The following is a 15,300-nucleotide window of genomic DNA, read 5'->3' on the forward strand; positions in this document are numbered from 1 at the left end:
TATATATATATATAATTAAATACTATATTAGCACGGTTATATTAAGATTAGATATTGCAGACTCAATGCATTTTGCTACGTTTTCAATGAAAAAAATCGTTATTTATTGCAAAAACTGATGCTAATACACTACTTATAAAGTTTTTCACTAAAATATTTAATTATAAAAAAGAAAATAAATACATTTGCGTGGATATGGTTATAAAACGACAGCACGCAATAAAGTTTATGAATTATTAGATATTTTTAGAGACCATATATAGTGGCTATTAATTGAAATTTCATTGGAATGTCAGTAAGTTTTGCGCATCAAATTAATGTATCTTGCGCATTGAATTAGTGTATCATATATATAAATGTATATTAGATTAGTGTATCATTTATAAAATGTAATATATTTTACTTAACGATTAATGAATCTCGCACATTAGATTAATGTATCAATGCTTATATTATTATATTAATTTGAGAAATTTTTGTAATTATAAACTTATAATAGACAAATGTGATTTATGTCATTTTCCCATAATTAATCAGTTTTATTTTAGGATTACAGCTAATGAATTATTATTATACTCTATTTTTGTTTGTTTAACAATTGACTTCATTAAATGCCACTTACCAGGTGTTTTCACCACACACAAATTAGACTAAACAACCAGCCGACCGCCACAACAAATTTTTTGTTTACTAATTAATATATGATATGTATATTATAATTGCTAATCTTTTTGTTTTAATTTATGTCACACTGTTTAATTAGGTGCATAGTTTTAAAAAAAAAATTAAAAACTTATTGTAAAAATAAATATTTTATTGATTTTGATTATTGATTTTAACATATTTAAAAATAAAAATTGATAAATCAAATAGATAATGCATAAAACTGAATAGAACTAATCGATGCACATAGCAATAGCAACTATACGAATTCCTATATTTTAATTTTATGTGATATATTCCAGAGTAAATTAATTAAATCTGAATATCAATTCAAAAATAATATTTAAATTATTTGAAACGATATATATAGATAGCAGAAAGTAGGTAGAGTTGTCTCATTAGTTACTAATTTTTTTTTTTAAAAAAAGGGAAAAAATTATATATGAAAACTTGGTAAAATAAGATAAAGTAATCTAATTGTGCCAGGTGAATTAGAGGGAACAAAGCTTCTTAAATCTTGAATTTAATTAAGTTGTATACATTTTGACCAAATCTATTACGCTATGAAGTCAAACTTCACTTACATCCTCAAATATATGGGAAGATAAATACATTTTAAATTTAAGGAATCCTAAAATATATAATAAGATATTAGAAGTATTAATATTTAAAAAATTCTAAAATATATAAAAAAAATAAAACATTTTTCTTATAAGATTTATTTATAAAAGATTGAAAGCAACGTAAAACCACATACGGAGAAATTAGGAATTTTGTCATCATAACTTGACCTAAAATTTGGCATATAGCCCATAATCTTATGATTCGATATCTAATAGCTGAAATACATTTTTTTTCTAGAGATATTTTGTGATTACCGAAACAAGTTTATAATTTTTTTTTTAAAAAAAGGTTCACATTAAATTCTAGAAAATTAAATTCTGACCAACAAAATAAAATAGATTGTTAACCAATTGATCAAGTTACTAAAACCCTCCTAATTTTTTTGTTTACTAACCCCACTATGCCAAAAGCAACCATATTTCTTCATATATAATAAAGAGTAGGACTAGCTTTTAAGTCCCACATATTCCAATTCTAAAATCCATTGTTTTTTGTATCAAGAAATGCAATCTTCATCTTCCCACATAAGAAAACCATCACCAAATATTGTTTTTCCAATTCATGATGATAATAATAATAATAACATTTCCCTTCTTGATAAGTATGAGATTGAAAGAATCTTAAAGGAGTTAAATCACTACATAGAAACTAGTAAAGCAAGTCAAAAAATTGGTCATGATGTGCAAATTATAAGGAACAAGAAATCAAAAGGGTGGCTATGGTTTAAATATGGCATGATGATGTGTAGATCAAGGCATGATATTTTAGTGGGGAGTAGTAGATTTTCCGGCGCTCCACCGTCGCCGGAGAAACATTCCCCGGTGAGCAATGGTGGTGACAATCGCTTTTAATACGTTGATTTAAATCATGACACATATAGCTTTTATCGTTAAGTTAGACCCAAAACTATTTCATGTCAACTAGCCACTCAATAATGCTTGTAGTTTGGATTATGTGTAAATAGAAAAAAATGTATATGTAATAAAAGAATTTTTTTGTTGTTGTTGGTATATGACTATATACAAAATTTAAGAAGAATAAAAAAGACTTGTGAAATTTGTGCTTTCAAATATGTTATAGACTTATAATTATTTTTGTGACAATAAAAACTTGTCACTAAGATTAAAATGAAAAGGTCCAAATTCTTTAAAAGTAATACTATTTTTTTTTTGAAATGGAATAATAAATATGAAAGGATATGGTGAATTGAGTTGGTTCGTGTAAGAGCGAATCGGATAGTGCTAAGAGGTTTATTCAAATTATTTTTAATATAAAATTATATTGTTATAAATATTTTTATGTGTATCTAATAGATGTTAAAGGTCCTTAAATTTTTTCATGTATTTATTTTTTTATATTTTAAATTCAATAAAAATTCTGACTCGACTATCACTTTTCATCAATTTTGCAATACTTGGAAGGAGTTTCAACTCTTGCTAGATTGGTAAGAATTACTTTATCAATTGTACGTTCATTAGTTTTTCTATATATGTTGTTCAAATGTTTACAAGTCTTACCAAATTGACAAATCTACATGCATTATTCGATTTTCAGGTCTAATTAATTATTTTTTTGTTCAACCATTTATCTATAGACATTTTAAAAAAATACTACTTGGGAAGTTTATATTTTTAATCAATATATATGTTCTCCCTTTTAGTTTTTCTTTCACCATCCATCATGTGTTGTCAAAAATCAAAGAAACGACAAAGAAAAGTTGATAATGTATTTATGTCAATCACTTTGATGAAGATTATAGATATATTTTTCAGAATTTTTTCTTGTGTTATAGTAATCAAACACAATCAAGATAAAAAAGAAATCAGAAAAGGGCCTAAAATATTCTTTAAGTATTGTAAATGGTATAAAATTACCTTTCATTCATCTATTGGCTCCAAAATGATCTTCTCATCCACCTATTGGCTCCAAAATACCTTTGTCATCCACCTTTGGGTTAAAAATTGACCACTTATTTAACGGTTTTAAAATTAAATTATTTAAATATTTTTAATATACTTGGTGCTCAACTATTGATTATAATTTAATTTATTGATATAATTATTAAACCAACCCACTACCCACTCATTACTAACCAAACCCCACCCAATTAATAAACCAATTATAATATCAAAATCGCCATAAACACTACTAAAACACAACGAAATTATCGATACTTGAAAATGACATCTAAAATTATTCGAGTTCGAATCGAAGCCCCAATTAAATTTAAGTTGAGCCGCTTATTTAGGATGACACTTTCAATAGGATTCTTTTTCAACTTTGAATTCGAAATTTATGATTAAAATAAAGAAGTAGTACATGCCGAATTGATTCATGCAATTTTTTTAAATATAATTTTATAAATATTTATGATTTGTTTTAAAATCTTTAATATATTATTTTAAAAAAAAGTTATCTATGAAGTAACATCACATAGTTGAGATGAAAGAATAATTAAGATAAACATAGTCAGACTTTTAAGTTTATCGGTAATATTCATTTAGACACTTGAATGTAAGATAATCTTCTTCTATAGATATTTTCGCCTCAAATTTTTAAAAACACTCATTGGCAGTAGTTTTTCTGTTGTTGCATTGGTAATGCGACGGGTTTATTAATTTGGTGGGGTTTAATTGGTAATGAGTGGGTAGTGAATTGATTTATAAATTATACTAATAAGTTAAATTATATCAAATAGTTGAGCACCACATATTTAAAAAATATATAAATAGTTTAGATTTAAAACCGTTAAATAAGTGGTCAGTTTTGAACGCAAATGTGGATGACAAAGGGTATTTTGGAGCCAATAGATGGGCGGGAAGGATATTTTTAAGCCAATAGATGGATGAAGGGTGATTTGGTACAATTTGCAATACTTCGAGGGTACTTTAGGCTCTTTTCAAAAAGAAATGTATCATCATTTTTATGATTACAATTATTTTTTTCTTGTTTTATATTTATCTTTTCTTTTATAAATATTATTGTATAAAATTATTAACGATGGATTTTTTAACCTATGAAATAGGAATAATTTCACTAATGACAATATGTAATTAGAATTTTAAAAGGCAAATTTTTTAAATTTCGAACCAAATTATGCCAAATAAATCTTAAAAAATGGTCTCATTGGTAAGTCGCGTAGCATGTGGAACTTGTTTTTGTTAATTATTCAAAAGTATAATTTTTGTAAGAGTAGTTGAAAATAATGTTGTGGTGTTCTAACTTAATTATAAAATGGCAGAATAGTTTGGTGGACCCTCATACTTGTATCGAATTGTATTATGGACTCTTTTATTTAACTTTTTATCATCTGAACTCCTGAACTTAACCAAAATGAGATTTTTAAATCCCTTTGACCATGTTTGTATCTTACTCTCCCTTACATAGATGACATGTTATATCCATACCATATCCATGTTATATATATTAATACCAAGTCATAATTTTCTTTATAATAATTTTTTAATTATTAGTAAAAATATTAAATAAAAGACAATTTTTTTAAAAAAAATTATCAAATAAAATAAATTATTATTTTTGTACACCTTTCCTCCACCTTCCCTAACCCACCATCACTGTCAAAACTCCACCATCTCCATATCCCTATTTTTTTCTTCTTCGATTTTTTCACAATCCAGCAATCTGATGAAGTCATGAAACTACTTCACTACTCGCTACTGCCATTTTAATTTATTATTGACATTTCTAATTCTCCCTATTTTCACTATTTCACCATCAAACCGGCGTCGTAAAAACCATTAGAATCCAATTGTAAAATTCAATATAGCATTTCTGATTTTTCGGCATGGATAGCAATACAAACTGGTCGGAACAAGGTAGAGGATCTCGTCGATGCCGGAGAAATAAATGGAGTCATTGCACCGTCTCCATTTTTTATGGCGGCGTTCATTTTTGCCAGCGTTATCGTCATTTTTAACGGCGAGATAAAAGTAACAACAACCTAAGTCATCTAACAACCACAATAAAAACAACCAAGCCACTTAACAACCAAATCTAACCAAACTTTTCATAACCCAATGCTAACTACTATTTACACCCCAAATTGCTTACAAATACAAGAATAATTTTACCACCAAAAGATGTCAAGTTACTCATTAGAGATATCAACAACTCCACTAATTTCTGATTTTTCTTTGCTCATTATGTTCAAAAAATTTTGCCCAATTTCGATTTTTATTTAGGGTAACAAAAAAAACAAGAAAGAAGTTGAAAAGGAGCAAGGAAAGGCAGAAAGATAGAAATTCAGGTACGGGAGAGGAAAAAAAAGAAAAGTGATGATTGAAGAGGAAAAAAATAGGGATGGGCGGGGAAAAGAAGAAAGAAGTGAAAGAAAAATGAAGATAAACAACAATAGGGTGTGGATAAGAAAGAAAAATAGGTTGGGGTTGGGGTGACTGGAAAAAAGGTAGTGTGGGGAAGAAGATGGAGGTAGTGTGGGAAAGAAAATGGATTTTTTTCCTTTTTAAATTTATTTTTTTAAAAAAATAATTTTAATAACTTGAAAGTAAAAGTTGAAATTTCAAATATCATGTTCAGTGCCTGTGACTACACTCAACTCATCTATATTAATGTCTCATAAGAATGATCAATGGTCAGAGAGTTTTTATATATTGTGTTATGCTGAGTATAAGAGTCTAGATGACAAAAAACTAAGTAGAAGAGTCCATAATACAATCCAATACAAGTACGAGAATCCACTAGACTATTCTGCCTTATAAAATTACTGTTTTTTAATTAGAAGAAATTACAAAATATTAAATAAGAAAGGAAGATAAATAGTAATTAAAAATATAAAATAGAGAGTGTTCTTTTCAAGTGTGCGTCTTTCATAATGGTGAAGAATATTCTTTGTAGGATGTAGAGATCATCTATTTACAACCTTAAGCCAAATTTGTTAGTACATCTTTAAGACTTAAGACTTACATTAAGTAGATACGTGATGAAAAAAATCTACAATTGAACGAATTTGTAACATTAATGAATACATATCTTCTAAAAACGATTATTTCTGCCTCAATTTATTTCATACTATTTTTAAAAAAATTGTCAAAATAAGAATTATATTTAATTAATGAATTTTTATACTCATATAATGTTAAAAGAATATTTTTCTTGAGTCGAGATAGTCTTTTGGAAGGTCAGGTATGAATTTATTTATTTTTTTGAAAAAATCCTCAATTTCAGATTCTACTCATACAAGTGAAGCTTTTATCAAAATTTAATTATGTATTGAAAAATTTTCATTAACAATTAAATTGTATAACTAAAATTTTTCCCCAACTGCTAATTTTGGTCTACCCATAAAAAGATTGAGATTTAAATATCCCATATGAAGGAATTCAAGGCAAATTAATAACGAGATGTGTACCTTATAATTTGCAGTGAAAGTCGTTGATTTTACTACTTTGACATAATCGCACTCAAAACCCTTTTTGAATTACTAGAAAACAGATATCTTTGTTCACAATCTAGAGGTCTTCTTTTATTTGTTGATTAATTTTTCTAGAATCGCTAGTTTTTTCTCATGTTTCCTCTCCACCTTTTTCACGTTGCACATTTTATTCGAAGTTATGGTCTCATTGGTAGGTGGCGTAAACTATTAAAAAAAATTTAATTGCATTAAATATTGACATTAATAAACAGTGCTAAAGTCTTTGCGGCATTAGTTAAATGTCATTAGAACCAATGTTGCTAAAAGCTTTAGGGACATATACAAAAAGTGTTAGTTGCCGTTAAAAATACATATTTAGAGGCAATTATGACCTAATTGTCGCTAATAATCATTTTTTATCGTAGTGATAGCAAGAGGAACTGGTATTTGTTAATTATTCAAAAGTATAATTTTTGAAAGAATAGTTAAAAAGGAAGTTGTAGTGTTCTAATTAACTATAAAATTACTATTTTTTAATCAGAAGAAAATACAAGAATATTAAATAAGAAAGGAAGACAAACAATAATGAAAAATATAAAGTAGAGAGTATTATTTTATTTCTTCAAGTAGCATGTGAAACTTGTTTTTGTTAATTATTCAAAAGTATAATTTTTGAAAGAGTAGTTGAAAAGAAAGTTGTGGTGTTCTAACTTAATTATAAAATTATTATTTTTTAATTAGAAGAAAGTACAACATATTAAATAAGAAAGGAAGACAAATAGTAATTAAAAATATAAAATAGAGTGTTCTTTTCAAGTGTTTGTCTTTCACAGGAATGAAGAATATTCTTTGTACGATGTAAAGATCATCTGTTTACAATCTTAAGCCAAATTTGTTAGTACATCTTTAAGACTTAAGACTTACATTAAATAGATACTTGATGAAAAAAAATCTACAATTGAACGAATTTGTAACATTAATGAATATATATTTTCTAAAAACGATTATTTTTGTCTCAATTTATTTCATATTATTTTTAAAAAATTTGTAAAAATAATAATTATATTTAATTAATGAAATTTTTATACTCATATAAATGTTAAAAGAAGATTTTTCTTGAGTTGAGAGAGTGTTTTGGAATGTCAGATATGAATTTTTCTTTATTGAAAAAAATCCGAATTTCAGATTCTACTCATACAAGTGAAGCTTTTATCAAAATTTAATTCTGTATTGAAATAATTTCATTAACAATTAAATTGTGTAAAAAAAAAAAATTTCCCCAACTGCTAATTTTGATCTAACCATGAAAAGATTGAGATTTAAATATCCAATATGAAGGAATTCAAGGCAAATTAATAACGAGATGTGTACCTTATAATTTGCAGTGAAAGTCGTTGATTTTGCTACTTTGACAGAATTGCACTCAAAACCCTTTTTGAATTACTAGAAAACAGAGATCTTTGTTCACAATCTAGAGGTCTTCTTTTATTTGTTGATTAATTTTTCTAGAATTGCTAGTTTTTTCTCACGTTTTCTCTCCACCTTTTTCACGTTGCACATTTTATTCAAAGTTAATCCCACTTGTAGGAGAGGTTAAACAATTGCTATGCAATTGTTGTCTTATATCTATTTTTTTTCTTTTCTGAATATTATTGTATAAAATTGTTAACGATGGACTTTTAAACCTATGAAATACAAATAATTTCACTAGTGACAATGTAAAATTAGAATTTTAAAAGGAAAATTTGTTAAATTTCAAATCATATCATGCTAAATAAATCTTAAAAAAGGGTCTCATTGGTAGGTGGCGTACGCTATAACAAAAAAAACTTTTAATTGCATTAAATATTGACATCAATAAACAGTGCTAAAGTTTTTACGACATTAGTTAAGTTTCATTAGAACCAATGTTGCTAAAAGCTTTAGGGACATATACAAAAAGTGTTAATTGCCGTTAAAAATACATATTTAGCGGCAATTATGAACTAATTGTCGTTAATAATCATTTTTTATATAGTGATAGCAAGAGGAACTGGTATTTGTTAATTATTCAAAAGTATAATTTTTGAAGAGTAGTTGAAAAGGAAGTTGTAGTGTTCTAAATTAATTATAAAATTACTATTTTTTAATCAGAAGAAAATACAAGAATATTAAATAAGAAAGGAAGACAAACAATAATGAAAAATATAAAGTAGAGAGTATTATTTTATTTCTTCAATTAGCATGTGGAACTTGTTTTTGTTAATTATTCAAAAGTATAATTTTTGAAAGAGTAGTTAAAAAGAAAGTTGTGGTGTTATAACTTAATTATAAAATTATTGTTTTTTAATTAGAAGAAAATACAACATATTAAATAAGAAAGGAAGACAAATAGTAATTAAAAAGATAAAATAGAGAGTGTTCTTTTCAAGTGTGTGTCTTTCACAAGGATGAAGAATATTCTTTGTACGATGTAAAGATCATATGTTTACAACCTTAAGCCAAATTTGTTAGTACATCTATACGTGATGAAAAAAAATCTACAATTGAACGAATTTGTAACATTAATGAATATATATTTTCTAAAAACTATTATTTTTGTCTCAATTTGTTTCATACTATTTTAAACAAAAATTCAAAATAAGAATTTTATTTAATTAATGAAATTTTTATACTCATAAATGTTAAAAGAAAATTTTTCTTGAGTCGAGAGAACCTTTTGGAGGGTCAAATATGAATTTTTCTTTATTGAAAAAGATCCAAATTTCAGATTCTACTCATACAAGTGAAGCTTTATCAAAATTTAATTCTGTATTGAAATAATTTCATTAACAATTAAATTGTGTAACTAAAATTTTTCCCCAACTGCTAATTTGATCTACCCATAAAAAGATTGAGATTTAAATATCCCATATGAAGGAATTCAAGGCAAATCAATAACGAGATGTGTACCTTATAATTTGCAGTGAAAGTCGTTGATTTTGCTACTTTGTCAGAATTGCACTCAAAACCCTTTTTTGGATTACTAGAAAACAGAGATCTTTGTTCACAATCTAGAGGTCTTCTTTTATTTGTTGATTAATTTTTCTAGAATCGCTAGTTTTTTCTCACGTTTCCTCTCCACCTTTTTCACGTTGCACATTTTATTCAAAGTCAATCCCACTTGTAGGAGAGGTTAAACAATTGCTATGTAATTGTTTTGTCTTATATCTATTTTTTCTTTTCTAAATATTATTGTATAAAATTGTTAATGGTGGACTTTTAAACCTATGAAATGCAAATAATTTCACTAGTGACAATGTAAAATTAGAATTTTAAAAGGCAAGTTTCTTAAATTTTAAATCATATTATGCCAAATAAATCTTAAAAAATGGTCCTATTGGTAGGTGGCGTACACTATAAAAAAAAAACTTTTAACTGCATTAAATATTGACATTAATAAACAGTGCTAAAGTCTTTACCACATTAGTTAAGTGTCATTAGAACTAATGTTGCTAAAAGCTTTAGGGACATATACAAAAAGTGTTAGTTGTCGTTAAAAATACATATTTAGCGACAATTATGAACTAATTATCGCTAATGATCATTTTTGATGTAGTAATAGCAAGAGAAACTGGTATTTGTTAATTATTCAAAAGTATAATTTTTGAAAGAGTAGTTGAAAAGGAAGTTGCAGTGTTCTAAATTAATTATAAAATTATTATTTTTAATTAGAAGAAAATACAAAAATAATAAATAAGAAAGGAAGACGAGTAGTAATGAAAAATATAAAGTAGAGAGTATTATTTTATTTCTTCAAGTGTGTCTTTCACAAGGGTGAATAATACTCTTTATAGGATGTAGAGATCATCCGTTCACAACATTAAGCCAAATTCATTAGTACATCTTTAAGACTTAAGACTTATATTAAATAGATATATAGGTTGTTGATGAAAAAAATATCTTCAATTAAATGAATTTGTAACATTTATGAATATATTTTTTTAAATTGATTATTTTTGTCTCAATTTATTTTATACTATATTTTAAAAAATTGTCAAAATAAGAATTATGTTTAATTAATGAAATTTTTTTATGTTCATATAAATTTTAAAAGATGATTTTTCTTCGGTCGAGAGAGTCTTTTGGAGGGTCAGGTGTGAATTTTTCATTTTTACAAAATCTCCAAATTTCAGATTCTACTCATACAAGTGAAGCTTTTATCAAAATTTAATTATATATTGAAATAATTTCATTAACAATTAAATTATGTAACTAAAATTTTTTCCCAACTACTTAATTTTGATCTACCCATAAAAAGATTGAGATTTAAATATTTCATTAGAAAGAATTTTAAGGCAAATCAATAACAAGATGTGTACTTTATAATTTGTAGGGGCAATTGTTGATTTTGCTACTTCGACAGAATTGCACTCAAGTCCCTCTTTTGAATTGCTAGAAAACGAAGATCTTTGTTTACAATCTAGAAGTCTTCTTTTGTTTCTTGATTAATTTATCTAGGATAGTTAGTTTTTCTTTTTCTCTGTTTCTCATTTTTCTTCTTCACCTTTTTCACGTTGCACGTTTATTTAAGATTAATTCCACTTTGAAGGAGAGGTTGGACGATTACATAGTTCACCTTATCTTTTTAATAAAAAAATTATCTAAATTAATAAATTGCGTAGAATATAAAACAGATCAAATCAAATCTATCCAAATGAAAATAACGATCCACGACCCAGAACTTATATCATTATTATTCATTATTGTAGAAGCTATAACTATTCATTAAAGTACCACCCACCATAACATTTTTTGTTTGGTTAATCACCCACCATAACATTATCCTGACATGTAAATGATTTTTTCTTCCATTCACTTTTCTATTTTTATATTAGAATGTGTAAATTATGGTATTATTTGTTTGTTGGAAAAAAAGTCATTCAACATTTAAAATATTATAGGATGATATGTGATATAATTACCGTGATATAATTGCTGATGAATGATGATATAAGTAATATGATATGATTTTATTTATCATGTATTTCTTTTTGCTATCAAATTTTTGGTCCATAAAATCGGATAATATTTAATTAACTAAATATTTTATAATATTTTAATTTAATGTAAAGGTACCAAAATAAGAATTCAATATGAATCGAAATTTACCGAAAAAAAATTCTTAAATTCCGTGCAAACCAAATTACTCGAAAGAATTTTTTCTCTTTTGTTCTAATTTACGTGACGCTTTTCGTTTGTTAAGAGTGAAATAATTTAAGTTTGTCCAAAAATTTGCGCATGAGATCTTCAATTTTTTTAAATGAAATTTTATATTTATAAACTACGTAAAAAATACTAAAAGTCACAATAATTCACAATTCAAAATATTTAAAAATATATGAAAATTTTAGGTGTCAAAGATAGACTTCTTTGAAATTCAAAATTTGAAAAGTGCCACATAAATTGAGAGGGAGTAACATAAATAGAATATACACAATGCTAACTTAGGAAGTTACAAATACTTATACAAATCCTAATACATTATGATGGTAAAAATATAAATACATAATTGGGTAAAATTTATCTGCATCGGGTGTTTATACCAAGTCAATATATGCATATCATGTGTTTAAATTGATAGTTCATTATCACGTAATAATTACATTTTGTATTGAGTTGATATAAACACCCGTGCGAATAAGTTTTTTCCTTTCATAGTGCCTTAGGTATCTCCCTATATATAACCCTCTTGATTTTCCATCATTTTGATATTCTCATTAATTAAACTAAAAGAAACAAACAAACAATGGGCACATTAGCAGGTCATGTAGCACCAGGATTTGGTTTCTTTGTTATTGGTATATGGCATTTGCTTAACCACATAAAATTACATTGTCTCCACCCAAAATCCTATACTTCTTTGTTATGGTTCCCATCTCCAAGAATAAGATATTTAGAGCTATTTGTGATTATGTTTGGCACCATACTCTCTATATTAATGGAACTCTTTATTAGTCCATCAAAACATCAACCTTTTGACATTGATGGAACTATACCTTCATATCATCTCCATAACTTTGAACATGCAACTATTTCCCTTAATTTCTTTGTCTATGCAATTTTTTCGATTATATTCGATAAAATCATGGTCCCTTCAACCCTAGTTCAAAATGGACTTACATTATTACTTGCAACTCTTGCTTTTGGTCAAGAACTCCTTCTATTCCATCTTCATTCTGCTGATCATAAGGGTGTTGAAGGACAATACCATTGGCTCCTCCAAATTGTTATTTTTTCGTCTTTCGCCACGACTCTTTTAGGTATTCCTTTCCCTAAAAGTTTCTTGAATAGTTTTGTGAGATCTTATACTATTATGTTTCAAGGAATTTGGTTTATGGTCATGGGTATCATGCTTTGGACTCCAAATTTTGTTCCAAAAGATTGTTTTTTGACATGGGAAGAAGGGCGTCAAGTGGTTGAATGTCATAATAAGGAAGCACTTGAAAGAGCAAAATCATTAGCAAATATTCAATTTAGTTGGTATTTGGTTGGGACTACTATTTTCACTCTCTCTCTTTACTTGGTTCTTGTCAAGTTTTTTAAAGAAAATGTTGACTACTTCTCTTTAATAACTGAATTTGAGGATAAGGATTTGGAGGATGTTGAAGTTCAGAAGAAAAGACTTGTCACCCATGGTTAGCTAAAGTGGTTCTTGAAATGGAAAAAAATGTTGAATATTTAGAAATATTGGAAGGTACTCTTGTTTATTGTGTGTGGGGGGGGGGGGGGAGGGGGGGTTGAAAAATAAAGCTATGTATATTGTCGTTTGGTGTGTTGTATTCGCTCATGTAATTAGATGGGATTAATCACTTCAATATTTTATGTGGTTTGTTTTTATGTTTAGAGGACGGCTGCATACGGTGTAGGATATAGTATATGCAGATCTTATCACTGTCTCGTGAAAATAAAGAGGTTGTGCATCAAAATCAAGTAAAATAAGAAGAAACCATAGTCATTAATAAGAAAAGTAGTGCAAAGTCTACAAGAAAAAACACTAACAACAGTAAAATCGTATGATACTCTAAAATATAATAAACAACATATGTCAAGAACTACAAGGGTACGTATAGTACTACGACCACTAACAATCCTAAACCTTCGTAATGCAAGACAGCCCTCCACCCTTGTTATTTTACTACCGTAATACTCGACCTCCACTACTTTCTATCTAGAGTCATGCTCTCGATAACATGAACATGTGATATATCATCATATCATGTCTAATCACCTCTCCTTAATACTTCATCGGCCTCGACCCTTTCATGTATCCCCTACAACGAGTCTCCTGCACCTCCTCATTGGGTGTCAGCATACCTCTTCTACACATGCCTAAATCATCTCAATCTCATTCCCTGTCTTGTCCGCCACAGAGGCTACTCTCAACTTCTCTTGAATAACCTCATTCCGAATCTTATAAGATCGCTCATGGTATCCCCTACACATTCGTCTCAACATTTGTACCTCCGCAATATACATTTTTTGAACATGTGATTTCTTGACTGTCCAACACTCCAACCCATATACAATAAGAATGGTTCTAACCACCACTCCATAAAATAATATAATATGATATATTTTTTTAAAAAATATGAATATAATACAATTCACTTATACTGTTGTATTGCACTTATTCTCAAAAACTGTTTTTTTTTTTTTGTAAAAGTAACATAAAGTACAAAGAAGATAGTAGAGTTCTCTTAATGGATTAGAGACTGAATGATTCTCTACCATGAGGAAAGCCCTTAAATTATAGGGAAAAACTAAATTGACCCCAAAGTTAGGGCTTCCTAACTTTTCACCCAACGAACCTACATGATATACATTTACTATGATATAAATATGTTTATAACACTCTCTTAGATATATACCTTATGTGTCTGGTTAAAAACTTACCTGAAAAATTCAATGGAAAAAATTATAGTGAACTAAAAAGTGTCTTGTTAAAAACTAGGGGCATTATGGTAATTTTGCATGTAACATAAGCATTTGTTTATCTTGTGCATCTTTTTGGCCAAGCATTAATACCTTCTTGGCAGCGGTGATTGTTATTTTTGCTTTTAGTATAATTACTATAGAAAATCATGAATGTAAAATAATATTTCCCATTTCTTTTTAATATTTATGTTGGATTCCATTTCTCTCTCTTGTATTTAGAGATGGGTCATGGAGGCCCAAACCTAATTTTACCTCGAGTAAAGTTGAAAGGGACGCTAAAATACAGGTTTTGAGGAGGTGTTGATACATGCTGATACACAACTGATATACATGTGTAAAAGGGGTTGGTAACAAGAGCCCACAGTAGTGAAAGGGCCCAAATCCATCATCTCTTTGTTTTTTTAATTATTTTGATTGTAAATGTTCTTTTAATAGGAAAAATTGTATACAACGGCAAACTAATAAATCAAATTAAATGCTATAATTATACTTTGATATAATTGTGCAATGTAGCAAACTGTTTATCAGTCGCCTCTCTCCCTCAAACTCTCGCTAGCCACTCTCCCTCTCTCGCTTTTACATAAACACAAGTGTATAAAATGTGTTTGTGTTTGTATAAGCGAGAAAAAATTGTATGTACGTATTTGTATATATATATATATATA

General features: G+C 27.4%; 1 protein-coding gene across 1 annotated transcript; it reads left to right on the forward strand.

Annotated features, from left to right (window-relative positions):
• The first annotated feature begins 12,443 nt into the window (after window positions 1-12,443).
• Window positions 12,444-13,404, forward strand: LOC107017460 (transmembrane protein 45B-like). The gene has a single exon (XM_015217681.2). The coding sequence runs from the start codon at window positions 12,447-12,449 to the stop codon at window positions 13,338-13,340; it is 894 nt and encodes a 297-aa protein (XP_015073167.1). The 5' UTR covers window positions 12,444-12,446; the 3' UTR covers window positions 13,341-13,404.
• Window positions 13,405-15,300: the final 1,896 nt, after the last annotated feature.

The sequence above is a fragment of the Solanum pennellii genome, chromosome 4 (genome assembly GCF_001406875.1).
Source record: "Solanum pennellii chromosome 4, SPENNV200".
NCBI lineage: Eukaryota > Viridiplantae > Streptophyta > Magnoliopsida > Solanales > Solanaceae > Solanum > Solanum pennellii.

Coding starts and splice junctions, on each gene's coding strand:
- LOC107017460 (XM_015217681.2), top strand. CDS start 12,447: ATGGGCACATTAGCAGGTCATGTAGCACCAGGATTTGGTTTCTTTGTT.